Source organism: Stegostoma tigrinum, chromosome 2 (assembly GCF_030684315.1).
Source record: "Stegostoma tigrinum isolate sSteTig4 chromosome 2, sSteTig4.hap1, whole genome shotgun sequence".
NCBI classification, from domain to species: domain Eukaryota; kingdom Metazoa; phylum Chordata; class Chondrichthyes; order Orectolobiformes; family Stegostomatidae; genus Stegostoma; species Stegostoma tigrinum.
The window spans coordinates 91,005,161-91,027,093 of record NC_081355.1 but is presented as its reverse complement, the minus strand read 5'-3'; the positions used below and the strand labels follow the sequence as shown (position 1 = coordinate 91,027,093).

At 44.5% G+C, this 21,933-nt stretch overlaps 1 protein-coding gene and 1 long non-coding RNA gene across 4 annotated transcripts in view; one reads left to right on the top strand and one right to left on the bottom strand.

Moving 5' to 3' along the window:
* Positions 1–374: 374 nt before the first annotated feature.
* LOC132206789 (uncharacterized) lies at positions 375–8,430 on the bottom strand. Its single transcript, XR_009443162.1, has 2 exons — positions 8,339–8,430; positions 375–5,736 (listed from the first exon to the last, which is right to left on the bottom strand). It is a non-coding gene; the product is annotated as an uncharacterized LOC132206789 (long non-coding RNA).
* Positions 8,431–8,568: 138 nt separating this feature from the next.
* tmem245 (transmembrane protein 245) overlaps positions 8,569–21,933 on the top strand; it is a 146,555-nt gene continuing 133,190 nt past the window's right edge. For all 3 annotated transcript variants that reach the window (XM_059655465.1, XM_059655464.1, XM_059655463.1), the window contains exon 1: positions 8,569–9,158. In XM_059655465.1, the coding sequence (XP_059511448.1) occupies positions 8,577–9,158 (582 nt within the window). In that variant the 5' untranslated portion in view covers positions 8,569–8,576. The remainder of the gene's footprint in view (positions 9,159–21,933) is intronic.

Below are 21,933 nucleotides of genomic sequence, written 5' to 3'. Positions count from 1 at the left end.
GCTTGCATGACTAGGTAGGTGTATAAATGTTTTATTTATTTATGAATAAAGTATATTTTTTCAAATTAAAAAAAAGTGACGAAATGTCTGAAAATGAACCTTCCAGCTCAGCAAGCAAACTTACATCCATATAAATGAGCTAGTAGGAACTGCAGACGCTGGAGAATCTGAGATAACAAGACGTAGAGCTGGATGAATACAGCAGGCCAAGCAGCATCAGAGGTGCAGGAAAACTGACATTTCAGGCCTAGACCCTTGTTATGTCTGATATATGAATGAGGCAGGTTACACTGATGAGGAGATAGCTGTATTAATAGCAAGGTTCTGAAGCTGGCCCATAAATGAAGAATTGGGAAATGTTTTTTCTCTATATGTTGAGATTCTAATTCCAATTTTTATTTATTCTTGCCATGTTTTGTCAACTTTCACTTCAATGCCCATGCCACTTTATGAAGCCTAATATTCTGCCCGTAAACTGAATACAATTACATACATGTACAAAGTATAAATCCACATTCATAAAATATATACAAAACAGTAGGAAGCAATGTGTTTATGCTCTGCAATCAAATTTTGAATATATTAAATGTTTATTGAATCTTAATACCATTTGATTTTAACATGTGCAGCAATTGTAAAACTATCTTGATGAGAAATTATTGCATTTTGGAACAATACTAAAACAACCTCTTAATACATAGCTGTAACAGCGTGGAGCTGGAGGAGGTCAGCGGGCCAGGCAGCATCAGCGGAGCCAGGAAGTTGATGTTTCGGGTTAGGACAGAGTCCTGTACGGAAGTTTACTTCTGGATTGAATTGTGAAAATGGCATAGAACATAAGAACTAGGAGTAGGAATAGGCCATCCGGCCACTCGAGCCTGCCCGCCATTCAATAAGATCATGACTGATCTTTTTGAGGCTTAGCTCCACTTACCTGCCCGCACACCATGACCCCTTAATTCCTTTATTGTTCAAAAATTTGTCTAGCCTTGCCTTAAACACATTCATCGAGGCAGCTTCAACCACTTCACTGGGCAGGGAATTCCACAGATTCACAACCCTTCGGGTGAAGACGTTCCTCCTGACCTCAGTCCTACATCTGCTTCCCTGTATTTTGAGGCTATGCCCCCAGTCCTAATTTCACCTGCTAGTGGAAACAACCTCCCTGCCTCCACCTTATTTAATCCCTTCATAATCTTGTATGTTTCCATAAGGTCTTCCCTCATTCTTCTGAATTCCAATGAGTGTAATCCCAGCCTACTCAGTCTCTCCTCATAATCCCAGCCTCTCAACTCTGGAATCAACCAAGTAAATCTCCTCTGCACCCCCTCCAGTGCTAGTATATCCCTTCTCAAGTAAGGAGACCAAAACTGCACACAGTGCTCCAGGTGTGGCCTCACCAGGACCCTATACAGCTGCAGCATAGCCTCCCAGTTTATAAACTCCATCCCTCTAGCAATGACAGACAAAATTCCATTTGCCTTTTTAATTACCTGCTGCATCTGCAATCCTACTTTTAGCGACTCATGCACAAGGACACCCAAGTCCCTCTGCACAGCAGCATGCTGCAATTTTTTACCATTTAAAACATAGTTCATAGATGTAAGTATCTTTTAATAGGTGTAGCATAATTAGGTCATTTCTGTCAGTTTAAAAAATTGAGAGGGGATCTCATTGAAACCTAAGATTCTGAAGACGCTCAATATGTTTTGCTTGGTTGGGACATCCCTATCGTAGGAGACACCCATATCATGAGGACACAGAGATAATGGCAACTGGAGAATCTGAGATAACAAAGTGTGGAGCAAGGATCTAGGCCTGAAACATCAGCTTTTGTGCTCCTAAGATGCTGCTTGACCTGCTGTGTTCATCCAGCTCCACACTTTGTTATCTCATGAGGACACAGCCCTAGAATAGAGCATCGATCATTTAGAATTGAGATGAGGAAAAATTTCTTCATTCACATGGATATGAATCTTTGAAATTCTCACGCTGAGCATTGTGGATGCTCCATCGCTGAACTTACTGATGGCTGAGATAGCTTTGTGATCTCCCAGCAAACTGACAGACATATTGAAACAGGCAGGACTGTAGAGCTGAGACAGAAGATCAGCCATGACTGAATCGTGGTGGTATCGGCTGTGTCCAGTTTTCTGAAAGGTCAGTGGGATACTTTGACAAGTCAAATCTGATGCTCGCAGAGGCACAAGGAACATAGGGCACTGTCAATGGCTGGTGGTGGTAGGAGAGATGGGGATGGATCTGTGGAGTAAGGGAGCAGCTGGCACAGAGTCAAAAACCAAAGCTCTGTTGGGCTGGAGTCTTTTTTTTCCTTTATTCATTCACAGGATGAAGGTGTCGCTGGCTAGGCCAGCATTTATTGCCCATCCCTAATTGCTCAGAGGACAGTTATGAGTCAACCACATTGCTGTGGGTCTGGAGTCACATTTAGGCCAGACCAGTAACAATGAGGGTTTCCTTCTCTGAAGGGCATTAGTGAACTAGATGGATTTTTCCCAACAACTCGCAATGGATTCATGGTCATCATTAGAATCTTAATTCCAGATATTTATTGACTTCAAATTCCGCCATCCGCCGTGGCAGGATTGAAACCCAGAACTCCATAACATTACCTGGGTCTCTGGATTAACAGTCCAGCGATAATACTATTAGGCCATTGCCTCTCACTTGCGGTCTTAGTAACATGCTTGTAAATCATTTTTGCAACCTTTCAAGTTTAATAACATTCTTCCTATGGCAGGGTGACTAGAATTGTATGCAGTACAAAACAGCCCGCACCTTTGCTGAATACAGCACAAAGAAGTTAGGGAGAATGTTGCTCAGGACCACAAGAGACTTCAATAAGATATGCTTCTGTTTCGTTCCTTTACGGACCAGGATAAGTTTGGGAGAGTCGATGACTTATGGGTCTTATCACTGGGCTATTAATCTAGAGACTCAGGTTCTGGGGACTGGGTTCAAATCCTACCATAGCAGACAGTGGAGTTTGAATTCAATAAATATCTGGAATGAAGAAACGAATAGTGAACACGTGTCAATTTTCAGAAACAAACACATCTGGTACTCTAATGTCCTTTCAGGAAGGAAACTGCTATCTTCACCTGGTCTGGTTTACATGCAACTCTTAACTGCTCCAGGCAATTAGGTATGGGCAATAAACACTAGCCTATCCAGCGACACCTTCATCCTGAGAATGAATAAAAATAAAAGAGTTTCCCTCTCGGCTTGACAAATAAATTATTTCTGTCCTTGCCCCAAAGTTTCTTTTTATGACCCAACACACACTTCAGAATTTCCAACTCATGTTATTTGAAATCCATTCCTTCTGGTCACTGGTAATGTCCCCACCTGTCATGATCTTAATAGCTGACCAACTGCTGCCTGCCGATTTGCTGGTTGTTTCATTCAGGATGTCAGCAAGTTCCATGGAGATTTCTAAATTCTTGAGAGTGCAGGGTCAGATTAGAACAAGTCAGCATAGATTTAGTAAGGGGAGGTCGTGCCTGACAAACCTGTTAGAATTCTTTGAAGAGGTAACAAGTAGCTTGGATCAGGGAAACCCAGTGAATGTTACCTATCTAGACTTCCAAAAGGCCTTTGATAAGATGGCTCACGGGAGGCTGTTGAGTAAGGTGAGTGCCCATGGTGTTCGAGGTGAGCTACTGGCATGGATTGAGGATTGGCTGTCTGACAGAAGGCAGAGAGTTGGGATAAAAGGTTCTTTTTCAGAATGGCAACCAGTAACAAGTGGTGTCCCACAGGGTTCAGTGTTGGGGCTGCAGCTGTTCACTTTAATATTAATGATCTGGATGAAGGGACTGGGGGCATTCTGGCGAAGTTTGCCAATGATACCAAGTTCGGTGGACAGGCAGGTAGTACTGAGGAGGTGGAGAGGCTGCAGAAAGATTTAGACAGTATAGGAGAGTGGTCCAGGAAATGGCTGATGAAATTCAACGTGAGCTAATGCGAGGTCTTGCACTTTGGAAAAAAGAATACAGGCACAGACTATTTTCTAAACGGTGAGAAAATTCATAAAGCCATAGTACAAAGAGATCTGGGAGTTCTAGTCCAGGATACTCTAAAGGTTAACTTGCACGTTGAGTCTGTGATTAAGAAAGCAAATGTAATGTTGTCACTTATCTCAAGAGGGTTGGAATATAAAAGCAGCGATGTGCTTCTGAGACTTTATAAAGCTCTAGTTAGGCCCAATTTAGAACACTGTCCAATTTTGGGCCCCACATGTCAGGAAGGACATACTGTCACTGGAGTGTGTCCAGCGGAGATTCATACGGATGATCCCTGGAATGGTAGGCCTACGATGAACGGCTGAGGATCCTGTGATTGTATTCATTAGAGTTTAGAAGGTTGAGGGGAGAGCTAATAGAAACTTACTTATGGCTTAGAAAGGGTGGATGCTGGGAGGTTGTTTCCGTTAGGCGGGGAGACTAGGATTCGTAGGCATAGCCTTAGAATTAGAGGGGGTAAATTTAGAACAGAAACGAGGAGACATTTCTTCAGCCAGAGAGTGGTGGACCAGTGGAATTCATTGCCACGGAGCACAGTGGAGGCCGGGCCATTAAATGTCTTCCAGACAGAGATTGATAAATTCTTGATCTCACAAGGAATTAAGGGCTACGGGGAAAGTGCAGGGAAGTGGAGTTGAAATGCCCATCAACCATGATTAAATGGTGGAGTGGACTCGATGGGCCGAATGGCCTTACTTCCACTCCTACGTCTTATGGTCTTATGACCTTAAGAATGTTTTGTACAGCTGCAACATGGATGTCTTGATTCCTGTATTCAATGTTCTTCTAAACATCTCAGAACCATCATCAATTGTCTCAAGTTTGCAGGAGCAATCATGTTGGTGTGGGGGAAGTGGTGCTGGATTTGTGAGGCTTTGTGAGCCTGGTTAGCATCTCTAAATTGGGTTTATTTATGATGAATATTGGGCTTTTTAACACTAACTGTTCAGGCTTCCTGTTTGGTTACAATATGGCAACAAAGCAGCCACCATTACAAACCACTACAAATGTGTAAAAAACATAAATACAGTGTACTTTGTAACTAAATGCTACAACATATCAACAAACAAGCCAAAGTTATGTATTATACATTACAATTAACTGTGATCATAAAAGCCAAAATACAGAACTTTCAGTGCCATTTATCAAACTAAACGTATCTCTACCATTCTAAACCCATTGCCTGTTTCATTTCTAATCTTTGGCAGTTCCACAAATTTAAATGATATTAATATAATCAGTTAATAAATACATAACAGAAATATTATCCCTATCCAACAGATGAGTCTCACAGAAAATAAGAACAACTGGCAGCACAGTGGTTAGCACTGCTACCTCACAGGACCGGGGACCTGGGTTCAATTCCAGCCTCGGGCAACTGTCTGTGTGGAGTTTGCACGTTCTTCCTGTGTCTGGGTGGGTTTATGCTGGGTGCTCTGGTTTCCTCCCACAGTTCAAAGATGTGTAAGTGAGGTGAATTGGCCATGCTACATTGTTCACAATATCCAGGGATGTATAGGTTAGGTGCATTAGCCATAGGAAATGTAGGGTTACAGGAAAAGGGTAGGGAGGTGGGTCTGGCTGAGATGCTTGTTGGAGGGTTGGTGTGGACTTGTCGGATCAAATGGCCTGTTTCCACACTGTAGGGATCCTGTGAAAAACTGTAGAAACTCAGGAGATCAGGCAAAATCTGTAGACAGAGAAACAAAGCTAACATTTAAGGTCAAGACCTTTCATCAGAACTGAACAGAAACAGAAACATAAGGGTTTACAGGCCAGTGGAAGGGCGAGTAGGCTGGATGAACAAAGGATCTGTGATATGGTGGTTGTTCTTGTTCTCACAGAAAATACATTTTATAAACAAGTGAACATGCTCTAAAACATTGAGGTTTTTTTAAGTTATATTTCAACATTGCGTGAAGCTTCCATTGCTTTATATTTTGTTTTCTTCATCTGTACTCATACAGTTAAGTGGGGAGCATTCCATCACACTCCTGGCTTGTGCCACATAGAAAGGGTAAGGGCTTTAGAATTCAGATCATTTACTTGCCACAAAATTTGCAGCCTCTGACCTGTTCTTGTGGTACCTTATTTATGTGGACAGTCAATTTTTGGTCAATGGTAACCTCTTGAATGACAAAGGTAGTGGAATTCAACACTGGTAAAGTCATTGACCATTAAGGAAATAGATTCTCTGTCTCTCTCTATGTTATAAAGGAACAGAAAATGCTGAAAGTACTCAGCAAATCTGAGACAGATGTGTTTAAATTTACCTTTCAGGTCAATGACTTCTCATCAGAACTGTGTTTTAGCCCAAGACAGCCTACTTATATTAATGGGAGTAGAAATCAAGCCAATGCACTCCTAATAAAAAATGCTCAAAACCAGTTTTGACGAAAAAAGACCAACTCCATTCTGCAGCAAATAAAAATCAATAATCCAACTACAGTCAAGTTCCAAGATAATGGGAACTGCAGGTTCTGGAGAATCCGAGATAACAAAGTGTGAAGCTGGATGAACACAGCAGGCCAAGCAGCATCTCAGGAGCACAAAAGCTGACGTTTCGGGCCTAGACCCTTCATCAGAAAGGGGGATGGGGAGAGGGTTCTGAAATAAATAGGGAGAGAGGGGGAGGCGGACCGAAGTTGGACAGAGAAGAAGATAGGTGGAGAGGAGAGTGTAGGTGGGGAGGTAGAGAGGGAATAGGTCAGTCCGGAGAGGATGGACAGCTCAGGGAGGGAGGGGATAGGTTAGTCCGGACAGGACGGACAGGTCAAGGAGTCGGGATGAGGTTAGTAGGTGGGAAATGGAGGTGCAGCTTGAGGTGGGAGGAGGGGATAGGTGAGAGGAAGAACAGGTTAGGGAGGCAGGGACGAGCTAGGCTGGTTTTGGGATACAGTGGGGGAGGGGGAGATTTTGAAGCTTGTGAAGTCCACATTGACACCATTGGGCTGCAGGGTTCCCAAGCGGAATATGAGTTGCTGTTCCTGCAACCTTCGGGTGGTATCGTTGTGGCACTGCAGGAGGCCTAGGATGGACATGCCGTCTAAGGAATGCGAGGGGCAGTTGAAATGGTTTGTGACTGGGAGGTGCAGTTGTTTATTGCGAACCGAGTGTAGGTGTTCTGCAAAGTGATCCCCAAGACTCCGTTTGGTTATCCCTATGTAGAGGAAGCCACACCGGGTACAGTGGATGCAGTATATCACATTGGCAGATGTGCTGGTGAACATCTGCTTGATGTGGGAAGTCTTCTTGGGGCCTGGGATGTGGGTGAGGGAGGAGGCATGGGGGCAGGTGTAGCTCTTCCTGCGGTTGCATGGGAAAGTGCTGGGTGTGGTGGGGTTGGAGGGGAGTGTGGAGTGGACAAGGGAGTCATGGAGAGAGTGGTCTCTCTGGAAAGCAGACAAGAGTGGGGATGGAAAAACATCTTTGCTGGTGGGGTCGGATTGTAAATGGCGCAAGTGTTGAAAGATGATGCATTGTATACGGAGGTTGGTGGGGTGGTATATGAGGACGAAGGGGATTCTCTTTTGGCAGTTCTCGCGGGGACAGGGTGTGAGGTATGAGTTACGAGAAATGTAGGAGACATGGTCGAGGGTGTTCTCGACCACTCTTGGGGGTGGGGGGGGGGATGTTGCAGTCCTTGAAGAATGAGGACATCAGAGATGTACAAGAGTGGAATGCCTCATCCTGGGAGCAGATGCGGTGGAGGTGAAGGAATTGGGAATAGGGGATGGAATTTTTGCAGGAAAATGGGTGGGAGGAGGTGTATTCTCGGTAGCTTTGGGAATCTGTGGGCTTGAAATAGATGTCGGTTTCTAGGTGGTTGCCTTAGTGACCTGTTGCAGTGCATCCTGTAGATGGCATACACTGCTGACAATATGTACTATCAGTGCAAGGATTGAATATCAAAAGAGATGGATCAGATACCAAACAAGCAAGCTTCTTTATCCTGGATGGTGCTTAGCTTTGAACATTGCCAGAAAATATTCTCTTACACTCCTGAGTTTTCCCTTAGTGTAAAAATAAACATTTACTTAGGAAGTCAGATCAAGAGGCGACTCATTCCCTGCCGAATTTCCAACCCCTGACCTGTTCGTGTAGCTACAGGTTTTAAATGGCTAGTTCAATTAAGTTTCTCATCATTGGTAACCCTCAGGATACTGATGGTGGGATTTTGACCAATGAATATGAGATGGTTAGGTTCCCTCCTTTAAGAGATAGTCATTGCCTGGCAATTATCAAGTGGAAAAGTAACATGCCAAGCCTCTCTAGAACAACTGCTAGTTTACCTAAAATGAACTTCTCCATCCCAAGTACTGCCGAACGACTGACACTCCACCAGCTGCTTCACCCTACGACAGACATTTTCAAAGTTTCCACGGGCTGAAGGCGGCGCCACCCATGAAGGCTGCCGGGATGTGTAGTTCCTTCTGCTTGCCTGGCCATTGCCGCTGGCTCTCAGGTTGGGGATAGAGAACTACGCATCCCGACCTGCCCCGCCGCACCGTTACCAGGGCAAAGGCAAACATGGCGGAGGAGCAGAGAGCGGCCGGAGCCGCTGTGTCGGAGACTAAATCTCCTCCTCCGCTGCTCGTGAGGTCCTCGAGTGTCAGCCTCTTTAGTGACTGCGTCCAGCAAGGGGTCCAGCAGCTGCTACCGCTCAAGTTCGACAAGAACATTAAGCAGGCGTTTTACAACACGGGCGCGTTGATATTCGTGGCCATCTCGTGCGGTGCCGCTGTGCTGGTTTACTTTATCTTGGAGGCGTTCCTGCGGCCGCTGTTGTGGGCTGTGCTCTGTGGCACCTTCCTGCATCCTTTCAAGACTACCCTTACTAACCTGGTGAGGAAATGGCTGGGCAGCCTCCAGGAGTCCGGCACGCCCATCGTCCTGGCCACCCTCATGTTGCCCATCTCGTTCATCAATCACGGCGTGGAGATGTTGGGTAACCAGGTGCTGCTGAAGCGCAAACTGCTGCTGGTGTTGGCCATCGGCGTTCCCGTCCTCTACCTCCTGTACTGCTTCAGCACCTGGGTGGGACTGCAGCTGTTACTCACTCACACAGGGCAGTTTATCTCCTTAGCGCTCGAGTATTTAAACACATTGTGGGTAGGTTGAAAACGTCTGTTTCCCCTCTTTTAACAATATTTATGAATAATTGTAGAGTGCAAAATAATGCAAGTTGTTGCATTTAAGCTACAGTTTGTGATAGTAAGGAATGATGTATTCATGAACTGCCATTTATGAACAGTTGTTGGCAAGGATCTGAATAGTAGATGTTCACGCAGGCTTTGTTTCACGAACAAAACAACTGCTGATGCTGGAAATCAGAAACAAAAACAGAAATTACTGGTAAAAACTTAGCATATGTGGCAAACCTCAGTCATACAGCATGACATCAGACCAAGATAATAAAATGTGAGGCTGGATGAACACAGCAGGCCAAGCAGCATCTCAGGAGCACAAAAGCTGACGTTTCGGGCCTAGACCCTTCATCAGAGAGCTCAAAACGTCAGCTTTTGTGCTCCTGAGATGCTGCTTGGCCTGCTGTGTTCATCCAGCCTCACATTTTATTATCTTGGAATCTCCAGCATCTGCGGTTCCCATTATCTATGACATCAGACCATTTGCCCAACGTGCCTGTGTTGACTAGACGTCCCAATCTGACTGAGTTTCATTTGCCCGGATTTGGCCCATATCCTTCTAGATCTGCTGTGTTTCTCCAGCATTTGCCATTATTGTTTCAGACACCCAGCATCTGCAGTTGGTTTTATTTTTGAATAAATCAGATAAGGTGATTAAGTGCAGTTATTTCAGCAAAACGTCAAAGGGGGGGAAATAAAAGCAACATACCAAAAAATTTTGTAGACAGTTCCAAAAAGTAAAACCTACATGTTTAAAAGCTCAGAGATAATAGGAACTGCAGATGCTGGAGAATCCGAGATAAAAGTGTGGAGCTGGATGAACAGAGCAGGCCAAGCAGCATCTTACGAGCAGGAAAGTTGACATTTCGGGCCTAGAACGTTCATCAGAAAACCCTTCCTTCTCCGAAGCCCATGTGATTTTTCAGTAGGGCAGTTTCTAAAGTCACTTCTGTTAGGTTGAAAATGAGCTGTTCAACCACTTTGTAAGACCATATGAAATAAGAGCAGGAACAGGCTGTTTTGCCATTCAATAGAATCATGGCTGTTCTGACACTTCTGACTTTCACTTTCCTGGCCTGTCTCCATAACCCTTGACTCCAACGCTAATCAAGAATCCATCTGTCTTAAATTTTCTGATGAAGGGTCTAGGTCTGAAACGTCAGCTTTCCTGCTCCTAAGATGCTATTTGGCCTGCTGTGTTCATCCAGTTCCACACCTTGTTATCTCATGGTTAAAAGCTCTCCTTTTCTATACTGAAAACTGGGTTTGAGTGTTTTGAGGGGCCAGAATACAGTAATGATACAGGGGGCATTGAACAAAATGTGAGCCAGCAACTATACTGGATCTCTTCGAGACATCACAGAATTCCTCTGACTTTATTGCAGTAATGAACCTTGTGTACTCTACAGGTTGTGGAGAGAAAGCAAAGCTAAAGTTTCAGGTCCAGTGACCCTTCTTCAGAACATTCTATTTTAGTTTCTGGAGCTTTGTTTAGTTTTGGGTTTCAATTTAATGTGAAATTAGCCCTCGGAAATTGTTTTCATTTGACTGGAAGAGCATTTGGATAACTAATTGAGCTATCTATTTCTATAGCCTCCTGAAGTGAGTAGAGAAACCAAGTACCCACTGAACTCTCTAAGTGTGCAGATTGATGAGATTTATTCCATGGCTAGGACTCATGGCCACACAATCGTTCAGTCCATCTTCACCCTCCACTTGCAGAACAGCTGGTTCCATCGTATACATGTCATGCAAATTTGATTATGTGCAGTCTAGTGCTTTTGGGTTTGTGGTGCAAGATCTGGAATTGCATTTGAGTTTGCCCAGGTTGCCTGTGATAATTCTACTTATTTTTTCCAGTGTTGAAGTCTCATCAGTACTGCCATGTTACTGGCAGTAATAAACCTCTGGAATTTGATGTTGGGCATGTCCACCCTTTGGATATTGAGAAAGGTCTGCATGCGCACCTACTCCTGTAACAGACCGTTTTCACTGTTATAATTCAGCTGGTCTCTTCCCAAGAAGAATGTGTAATTCATGGTTGTTCATTATGATTTTGCTAACCAAAGAGTTTAGTGGCATGACAAATAGTTTAAAGTTTCTGAAGTGTCATGCTGGACTATGTATACTGATGACAAGACGATAAAGATAACTCCATTTATCTGGTACTCCTGGAACCCTGTCTCAAATTTGGAGTAAATGCAAGGACCTGGTCAGAGCCGCAGCTTCCTTTTCTGAAGCCCACCTGATTTTTCAGGAGGGCAGCTTCTAAGGTCACTTCTTTTTGGTTGAGAATGAGCTGTTCAACCACTTTGTAAGACAGTATGAAATAAGAACAAGAACAGGCTGTTTGGTCCCTCAAGCCTGCTCTGCCATTCAATAGGATCATGGTTGTTCTGACACTTCTGACTTTCACTTTCCTGGTCTATCCCCATAACCTTTGACTCCAACACTAATCAAGAATCCATCTATCTTAAATGTACATAAGGACTCTGTTCCCACAGCTCTCTTTGGCAAGAAGTTCCAAAGATTCTCAACCCTCTGAGAGAAGAAATTCATGCTAATCTCAATCTTAAATTGGCACATTTTTCAGTTTTGTTAAATTGGCTCCTCTTTATTCTGAAACTGTGCTCCCAGGTCCTAGAATTTCCAACAAGGAGAAACATCCTCTCAGCATTGAGCCTGCCAAGCCCCTTAAGAATCTAGTGTCTCAATAAGATCATGCCTCTTTCTTCCAAACACTACCTATTAGAGTCTCAAACTATTTAATCTTTGTTCTTAAGACAATCCCTCCATACCACGGATCAACCTAATGAACTTTCTCTGAATTGCTGCAGAGGGTGATGGAGCAGTGATGTTTAAAATCATAGACTGGTCTTCCCAGCTACGTGACAAAAGTTTTTGGAATGGCACCAAATTTCTGGGATTAACCCAGAGTGAAGGTTGTTGCAGCTGAGTTGAACACTCTGCGTCCATCCATTTGACCCTGGGCTCTTGTGAAATTTTTGGTAGCTGCTGTAGATCCCAACAGCTAGACTTAGTGAATTGATGTCAAAAGCACTTGCCAATTAACATCAAAACAGAACAGAACGTACCACTGTCCCATTCCAGACTGGAAAAAACATGAAAGCATCGAACATGTCTCTAGTGATTAAGTAGGATAGGATTTTGTCCATAGGGGAGACTTATCATTCTTGTTGAAAGAAGTTAGTCAGATTGGATTTTTTTTAAGAAAATTGAACACATGTAACTGTTGCCAGAACCTTCAAATATGGAAAGTGTAGAACAGGCCAAATAAATATTTCCAAATATACTCTGTGTTAAGATCTCTCTCAGTCTAAACTTGACTGAACATTTTCATATCGTCTTAGTCATTTGTCTGTTAAGTTACTGATGCATCAAGTTCCATCAAATTATATAGAATTTACAGCAGAGAAATGCACTTCTGGCTTGATTGATCTATTCCAATGATTGTGTGAGTGCTTTTCACAATATTCCCCCTCATCTAAAATATTTTTCAAATTTGCCCTTTGCCATATCCTTCTGTTCCCTTCTGTCTCAAGTTTACATTAAACTTTTTATTTTTAATTGCTTAAATACAACTCATGGACAAACACATGAATTGGGAGCCAAGATAACCATTCATCCCTTCGTGTAACTGTATAAGTAGGAGTAGAAATAGGTCATTTGGCCTATTGTCTTCTCTACCCTTCAATGAGATAATGACTGATAATTCTCAAACCAGTTTTCTGTCTTATCCTCAGTCCTTGATTCCCATACTGAGTAAGAATCTAATTACTTCTGGCTTAAAAATGTTCAATGACTTTGCTTCCATCATATTTTTATTAAAAGAGTTCCACAGACTCGGCTTTCTGTGAAAAGCAATTCTGTTCACCTCTCTCTTAAATGGACAACTTATTACTTTTAAACCACAATCTCCTTGTTCTAGAATCTTCTACAAGAGGAAGCATTCTATTCACATGCACCTTGCCAAAACTTTTCCATTTCAACCATTCTGTGTAGTGGCAACGTCTGAATTTTCCTCACCCTGTGTGCAATGACATTACTTCTACAGTCTCTGTTCTGTTGGTTCCTGGTTGTCTTTTCTGCGTATTCATTGTCAAATGGGAATTGTGAACATTCACTGTATCAAATTCTTTCAAAACTTTATCTCTCCTATATGCAATCTGTTGTCTTTTTTTTGTGAGAAATGAGCCTCTCCCTGCTCAGCAGAGCTTTGCATCACCCCAACTCTGACTGTATTCTGGAGGTGAAATAAAAATATTCTTAGCTTTGATCCATTCCATTTGCTGCGTTAATTTGCTTTAGTTAGAAATGTCACTGTTGATCTCATTCTCCAGTGCTTCGGAGGAATAAATCAGTCAGGAAGGTTCTTGTGATCCAGGTGAACCTTGCAGAGTCTGCGTTTTTATGTGAAGTGAGGAAAAGATCTGACTTAGTTTTTGGAACTATGGAGAACCCTGAGAATACCTTGATTATATTCGGCAATTTAGTATTTGCTGTTGAAACTAAGGCATACGAAATGTCCGTTAAATGACCAAAGGTTGTGATCTCAAAACAGGTCTTTTCCCCAGGATGGGGACTCCAAAACTAGAGGGCATAGATTTAAGGTACAAGGGGAAAGATTTAAAAGGGACCTAAGGGGCAACTTTTTTATACAGCGGGTGGTGCGTGTATGGAATGAGCTGCCAGAAGAAGTGTTGGAGGCTGGTACATTTACAACATTTAAAAGGCATCTGAATATGCATATGAATAGGAAAGGTTTAGAGGGAAATGACCCAAATGCTAGCAAATAGGACTACATTTGTTTACAGTTGTTGGCATGACGAGTTGGACCGAAGAGTCTATTTCTGTGCTGTATATCTCTATGACTCTAAGTAATGATGTCACCAGGTTTAATATTTTAAAGACAGAACTTGTTTTATGCTGGAAGATTTAAACAAACACTACCAACCTAACAATATATTTAATCAATAATTCTTCTTTAAACCTGAAAATCTCAATATATTACTTCTTAAAAGGTTTCTACCAAAGCATCCCTCTATACTTTGCAGGAGCTTTAGAGTTGCTTGTGGAGATTTCTTGGGATCTTTCCATGAGCATTCAATTAAGTGATCCTCTAACTCTTTGACTATCGCAGGATTATGTATACCTCTGGTCAAACATGGACCTTGTGGCACTGTTGCTTCCTCCGTCTGGAAAATGCTCTCGCTTGCTCGCTCGCTCTCTCTCCTTCTCTGATTGAGAAAGTTGTTCATAGATTTCACGCTGTAATAAGAGATATTGGGAACTGCAGATGCTGGAGAACCCAAGATAACAAAGTGTGAAGCTGGATGAACACAGCAGGCCAAGCAGCACCACAGGAGCACAAAAGCTGCCGTTTTGGGCCTAGACCCTTCTTAAGAGAGGCGGATGGGGAGAGGGTTCTGAAATAAATAGGGAGAGAGGGGGAGGCGGACCGAAGGTGGATAGTGGAGAAGACGGGTGGAGAGGAGAGTATAGGTGGGGAGGGGAGAGGTCAGTCCGGGGAGGGTGGACAGGTCAAGGAGGCGGGATGAGGTTGATAGGTGGGAAATGGAGGTGCGGCTTGGGGTGGGAGGAGGGGATAGGTGAGAGAAAGAACAGGTTAGGGAGGCGGGGACGAGCTGGGCTGGTTTTGGGATGCGGTGGAGGAAGGGGAGATTTTAAAGCTTGTGAAGTCCACGTTGATACCATTGGGCTGCAGCGTTCTCAAGCGGAATATGAGTTGCTGGCCCTGCAACCTTCGGGTGGCATCGTTGTGGCACTGCAGGAGGCCCATGATGGACATGTCGTCTAAGGAATGGGAGGGAGAGTTAAAATGGTTTGCGACTGGGAGGTGCAGTTGTTTATTGCAAACAGAGCATAGGTGTTCTGCAAAGCGGTCCCCAGCCTCCGCTTGGTTTCCCCAATGTAGAGGAAGCCACACTGGGTACAATAGATACTGTATACTACATTGGCAGATGTGCAGGTGAACATCTGCTTTTTATGGAAAGTCATCTTGGGGCCTGGGATGGGCGTGAGGGAGGAGGTGTGGGGGCAAGTGTAGCACTTCCTGCAGTTGCAGGGGAAAGTGCCGGGTATGGTGGGTTTGGAGGGGTGAATGGGGTGCACAAGGGAGTCACGGAGAGAGTGGTCTCTCCGGAAGTCAGACAAGGGTCGGAATGGAAAAATGTCTTGGGTGGTGGGGTCGGATTGTAGATGGCGGAAGTGTCGGAGGATGATGCGTTGTATCCGGAGGTTGGTGGGGTGGTATGTGAGGACGAGGGGGATTCTCTTAGGGCAGTTATTGCGGGGGCGGGGTGTGAGGGATGAGTTGCGGGAAATGCGGGAGACACGGTCAAGGGCGTTCTCGACCACTGCGGGGGAGGTGGGGTGCGGTCCTTGAAGAATCCGAGCATCTGGGATGTGCGTGAGTGGAATGCCTCATCCTGGGAGCAGATGCAGCGGAGGTGAAGGAAGAGGGGATGCAAATTTTGCAGTGGGGTGGGTGGAAGGAGGTGTATTCTAGGTAGCTGTGGGAGTCGGTGGGCTCGAAGTGGACATCAGTTTCTAGCTGGTTGCCTGAGATGGAGACAGAGGTGTCCAGGAAGGCGAGGGATGTGTTGGAGATGGCCCAGGTGAACTTGAGGTTGGGGTGGAAGCTGTTGGTGAAGTGAATGAACTGTTCGAGCTCCTCTTGGGAGCAAGAGGCGGCGCCGATACAGTCATCAATGTAACGGAGGAAGAGCTGGGGTTTGGGGCCAGTGTAGGTGCGGAAGAGGGACTGTTCCACATAACCTCCAAAGAGGCAGGTATAGTTTGGGCCCATGCGGGTACCCATGGCCACCCCCTTAGCCTGTAGGAAGTGGGAGGAATCGAAAGAGACATTGAGGGTGAGGAAGAGTTCGGCTAGGTGGATGAGGGTATCGGTGGAGGGAGACTGTTCGGGCCTGCGGGACAGGAAGAAGCAGAGAGCCTTAAGGCCATCTGCATGGGGAATGCAGGTGTATAGGGCTGAACATCAATGGTGAAAATGAGGTGTTGGGGGCCAGGGAATTGGAAGTTCTGGAGGAGGTGGAGGCATGGGTGATGTCACGGACATAGGTGGGGAGTTTCTGGACCAAGGGGGAGAAAATGGAGCCCAGATAGGTGGAGATGAGTTTGGTGGGGCAGGGGCTGGCGGGTTTGTGGATTTCACACTGCCTGCTTCTGTGGGAGCACAGACAATAGAAGCAAGAGTAAACTGTATGACCTTTTGCCGCCTTTGTCATTCAGCACAATCATGGATGACCTTGGCTTTCAACTCCCACTTTCCACCCTGCTCCCTATATCCCATTTGAAATAACGGCGGTGAATTCATCTCACAAATATACGTAAACAGGTGTGATATATTTGAAATTACGCAGACATGGTTGCAGAATGACCAGGGATAGGAACTGAACATGCAGGTGTTTTCTGTATTTAGAGAGGGCAGACAAAAAGGATAAGGCAGTGGAGTTGCATTACTGGTTAACAAGGATGAAAACACAATATTGAGGAAAGATATTAGCTCAGACAATGTAGAGCCTATGTGGGTAAAACTGAGAAATCCCAGTGGGAATGGTATGTAGACCACCAAACTGCAGTGGTAATGTTGAGAATGGCATTAACAGGAAATCAGATGCTTGTGGTAAAGGAACATTTGTAATTATGGATAACTTTTAATTTGCACGTGGGCGAATCAAATTAGTCACAATATCGCAGAGCAGGAATTCCTGCAAAATGGTTTCTCAACGTATCAGCCCAGAAAACCAATGTGAGAACAGAGTGTGAGGCTGGATGAACACAGCAGGCCAAGCAGCATCTCAGGAGTGTGCTCCTGAGATGCTGCTTGGCCTGCTGTGTTCATCCAGCCTCACATTTTATTATCTTGGAATTCTCCAGCATCTGCAGTTCCCATTATCACTGACAATGTGAGAACAGGTCTTTTTAGACTGAATAATATTCAGTGAGAAAGGAATAATTGGGAATGTTGTTTTGAGAGACCTCTTGGGATGGGTGACCGTAAATGTGACAGAATTCTTCAAGTTGAAGAGTGAGGTAGTTGGTTCTTAAACTAGGGTCTTGAATAAGGGAAAATGCAACGATATGAAGTGTGAGTTGGCAATGATGGATTGGGAAAGGTTACTGAAAAGACTGACAGCGGATAGGCAATGGCAAAGAGCAAATAGATGATCCACAAAAATTGCATTCTTGTGCAAGACAGGAATGAACGTAGAGAACAGTGGTAAAATCTTGATTTAGAAAGCAAGTTACAGATAGCATTAGATGCAAAAAAAAGCATCCAAATTATAAACTTGAGTTTTTGGAATCATTTGGAAGTAAGCAAAGGAGAACCAAGGGAACATTAGAACTGACTGGAAACATTTTTATACATATGTAAAAGTAAAATGATTGCTGAAAAGTAATGTAGGCCCCTTACAGTTGAAAATGAAGGAATTTGTAATGGGGAGCAAAGAAATGGCTGAGAACTAAATTTGTGCTTCACTTCTGTCATCACAAAGAGAGAGATGAATGTCGCATCACAAATGATGGGGAACACAGGATTTTGAGGGAGGAAGTGAAGCAAATCTATTACTATGAAAATGGTGTTCAAGAAATTTGGTGTGACTGAAGGCTCGTAAATCCAAAAAGTCTGATTAATCTACAGCCCAAAGTACTTAAAGAAGTGGCCCTAGAAATATTGCTTGCCTTGGTGGTCATCTTCCAAAATTCTATAGACTCTGGAACAGTTCTTCCAAGTTGGCAGGTAACTAACGTAACTCCAATATTTAAAAAGGCATGTAGAAAGAAAACCAGGAATTTTAGACCACTGAGTCTGGTGTCAATAGTGGGAAGGTGCTAAAGTCTATTATCAGGGATTTTAAAGCAGACATGGATTTATGAAAGGGAAATTATGCTTAATGCATCCTTTTCGTAAATTTGTTAGAAGGCAGGAAACAGAGTAGGAGTAAATAGGTCTTTTTCTGAATGGGAGGTAGTGACAAGTCATGATCCAAGCTATTCACGATACGTTAATGATTTAGATGAGTGATCTAATGTAATATCTGTTTTACAGATGACACAACGCTGTGTGAGCTGTAAAAGAATGCGGAGATATTGCAGTCTGATTTGGACAGGCTGAGTGAGTAAGCAAATGCATGGCAGATGCAGTGTAATGTGTGTAAATGTGAGATTATTTATCTTTTTGGTTGCAAAAGCAGGAGGGCAGATTATTACTTGGCTGTAAATTGAGAGAGAAGAATGTTCAGTGAGACCTGGGTGTCCTCATGCAGCAATTGCTGTAAGTATGTGCACACGTGCAGGAGGCAAACTATATGTGAGACATAGCAAGAACTGCAGATGCTGGAGTCAGGGACAACACAATATGGAGCTAGAAGAACATAGCAGACCAAGCCGCATCAGAGGAGCAGGAAAGTTGATGTTTTGGGTCAGGACCCTTCTTCAGAAATGGGGAGGGGTAAGGGAGATGGGAAATAAATAGGGGGGGGGCTGGGGCTGGGGAAGGTGTGTGGGATGATGATAGGTGAGTGCAGTAAAGGAGTGGTGGGGGTTGGTCAGTGGGATGGATGGGGTGGATAGGTGGGAGAGAAAATGGACAGGTTTTATCAGGTCAAAGAGATGGTGATGAGGGGGAGGCTTGGATAAGGGATGAGCTGGGGGATGGGGAAGTTTTAAAACTGTTGAACTCCTTGTTTAGGCCATCAGGCTGTAGGCCCCTTCGGGGAACCCGGGAATTGGGAGTACCCACCCTCCTGCAAGAATGTGATCCCCTACACCCAATTCCTCTGTCTCGGCTGCGTCTGCTCCCAAGACGGGGTGTTCCACTCCCGTGCGTCCCAGATGTCCTCGTATTTCAAGGACCGCAACTTCCATCCTCTGGTGATCGAAAATGCCCTCCACTGCATCTCTTGCATTTCCTGCCATTCTGCCCTCACATTTCGTCCCCCAACAAAAATAAAGACAGAATCCCCCTTGTCTTCACATGTCACCCCACCAACCTCCGCATCCAACATATCATTCTCCGCCACCTACAACCCAACCCTACAACCAAAGAGATATTTCCCTCCCCACTCCTATCTGCCTTTCTTAGGTACCACTCTCTCCACAATTCCCTCGTCTGCTTCACACACTCCACTAACCGCGCCGCCGCCGCCCCCCCCCCCCCCCCCCCCCCCAAATCACCTTTCCCTGCAACTGTAGGAAGTGCTACCCATGCCCCTACAATCTCCCCTCTAACTGCCATTCAAGGCACAAAATAAACCCTTCATATCAGACAGAGATTAACCTGCACATCCATCAACTTGGTCTACTATATCCGCTGCTCCCAATGTGGCCTCCTCTAGATCGGTGAGACCAAGCGTAGACTCTGAGATGTTTCATAGAGCATCTGCGCTCTGTAGGTGACAAATGACAACACCTCCCAGTCACCAGCCATTTTAACTCTTCCCTCCCACTCCCTGGGTGACATGTCCATCCTGGGGCACCTCCAGTGCCACCAATGACAACATCTCGTATTCCTCCTCAGGACCCTACAATTCGATGGCCTAAACATGAAATTCACCAGTTTTAAAATCTCCCGACCCTAGGCCTCATCTCATATCCAAGCCTCCCTCTCATCCTGCCTCTTTGACCTGATACAACCAGTCTAACGTTTATCCCACCTATCCAAGCCATCCATCCCACTGACCAATCCCCATCACTCACTACCTGCACTAATCTATCGTCATCCCATTTACCTTCCCCAGCCCTACCTCACCTCTATTTATTTCCCAGCTCCCTTCCTCTTCCCCGTTTCTGAAAGGTCTTGACCCGAAATGACAACTTTCCTGCTCCTCTGATGCTGCCTGGCTCGCTGTTAGCCTTCAGCTACAAACTGTATGTTATCCTTCAGAGCGTGGGGATTGGAGGACAGGACCAGGATGCCTTGCTGCAGTTATCCAGGGTCTTGGTGAGTATTATGTATAGTTTTGGTCTCTTCCTCTGAGGAAGGATGATCTTGCTATTAAGGGAGTGCAGTGAATGTTTACCAAACTGATTCCAGGATGGCAGCACTGACGTATGAGGAGAGATTGAGTTGGTTAGGATCATAAGCCTTGGAGTTCAGAAGAATGAAGGGGTTCTGAGAAACTTTTAGATAGATAGACCATTTTAGGACTGATTTGAGGAGGAATTTCTTCACTCAGTGGTGAGCCTATGGAATTCGCAACCACCGAAAGAGGTTGAAGCCAAAACATTGTGTTTTCAAGGTGATAGACACACTGTGACGAAAGGGATCAAGGGATATGGGCGAAGGGTGGGATTAGTGTGGTGAGCTAGATGATCATACTGAATGTCAGTAGGCTTGACAAGTCAAATGGCCTACTCCTCAAATTGTCTGTTTCCGTTTGTTCCTGCACAACAGCATAGCCTTGCCTGATCCATGTTTGCACATGTACTGGATCTGTGGTGGATCTGCTGGTGAGGATCACGGCCAGTGTGTTGTGTGGCAGGTGGAGGATGGTTAGACCAACTACATGGAGTTAGATTCTTCTTTCGGTCCACATTTCCAGAGTAAGGTGGATCTGCTACACTGCTCTTTGAGCTAGTGTTATCCTGCCTGTCTTGTCCATGAGATTCTTTATGTTATAGGTTCTAAATTTCATTTGGAGGGTGTGAAAGATGTCTATGTTCCTTTAATCTGGGAAGGCAGACCAAGATGATTGAAGACCAGGCTCCAGTGTACGGAGATGATGAACTTGTACTAGTTGCTGCTGCCCCCCCCCCCCCCCCGACCCCCACCCATTCCAAATTAATCTCAGGAGCCTGCAGTCATTGTTTGCCTGACAGTCAGCATTGATTTGGAACACTAATCATTTCAATGTAGCAAAGGCTGACTGACAGAGGAGTCTGACTGCAGGTAAGAACTGTGTGAAGAGAGGCATAGTTAGTTAAATCAGCAGAGGTAGAGAGAGCAGTTTTAGAGTGAAAAGCATGGTATGATGCATCTTTCCTTGCCAATATCTTGTCACAATTTGTTTCGCGACTATAACATTTTGAAGAGAGATCTGAATACCTCAGCTTAACCAATAGAATTAAGCAGTAAGATTTTGCTTTCTTTAAGTAACACACAAAAATTTAATTTTATATATAGAACAAATTGAACAAAGTAAGTTTATGTCCTTCAGGGAAGGAAATCTGCCATTTTCACTTAGTCTGGTCCACATGTGACTCCAGATCCACAGCAATATGGTTGACTCTCCCCTGCTTCTACAGTGGTCGAGCAGCCACTCATTTGTATCCATCACTATGAAGTCACAACAAAGAAACGAGGCTAAATGCACCCCCTGGTGTTGACCTAGACGCTAGGAAAAAGCCCTGTCAAAGTCATCTTTACTAGCATCTGGGGGCTATTGCCAAAATTAGAAGAACTGTCTCACAGTCTAGACAAGCAACAGCCTGACAATAATGTGATAGGACTGCAGAGAGCTTTGACTGAGTCCCAGAGTTGTAGGATTGCTACAACTCTGGGACTCAGTCAAAGCTCTCTGCAGTCCTATCACATACAGTTGTGAATAGTGTTGGGGAATTAGCCACCTAAAGGGAAAAGGACACCCATGATCATCCCTGTGCTGAACAATGGCAAAGCTCACCACAAGTGCAAAGGACAAAGCGTCAGCCTTTCGATCAAGGCAAGCATT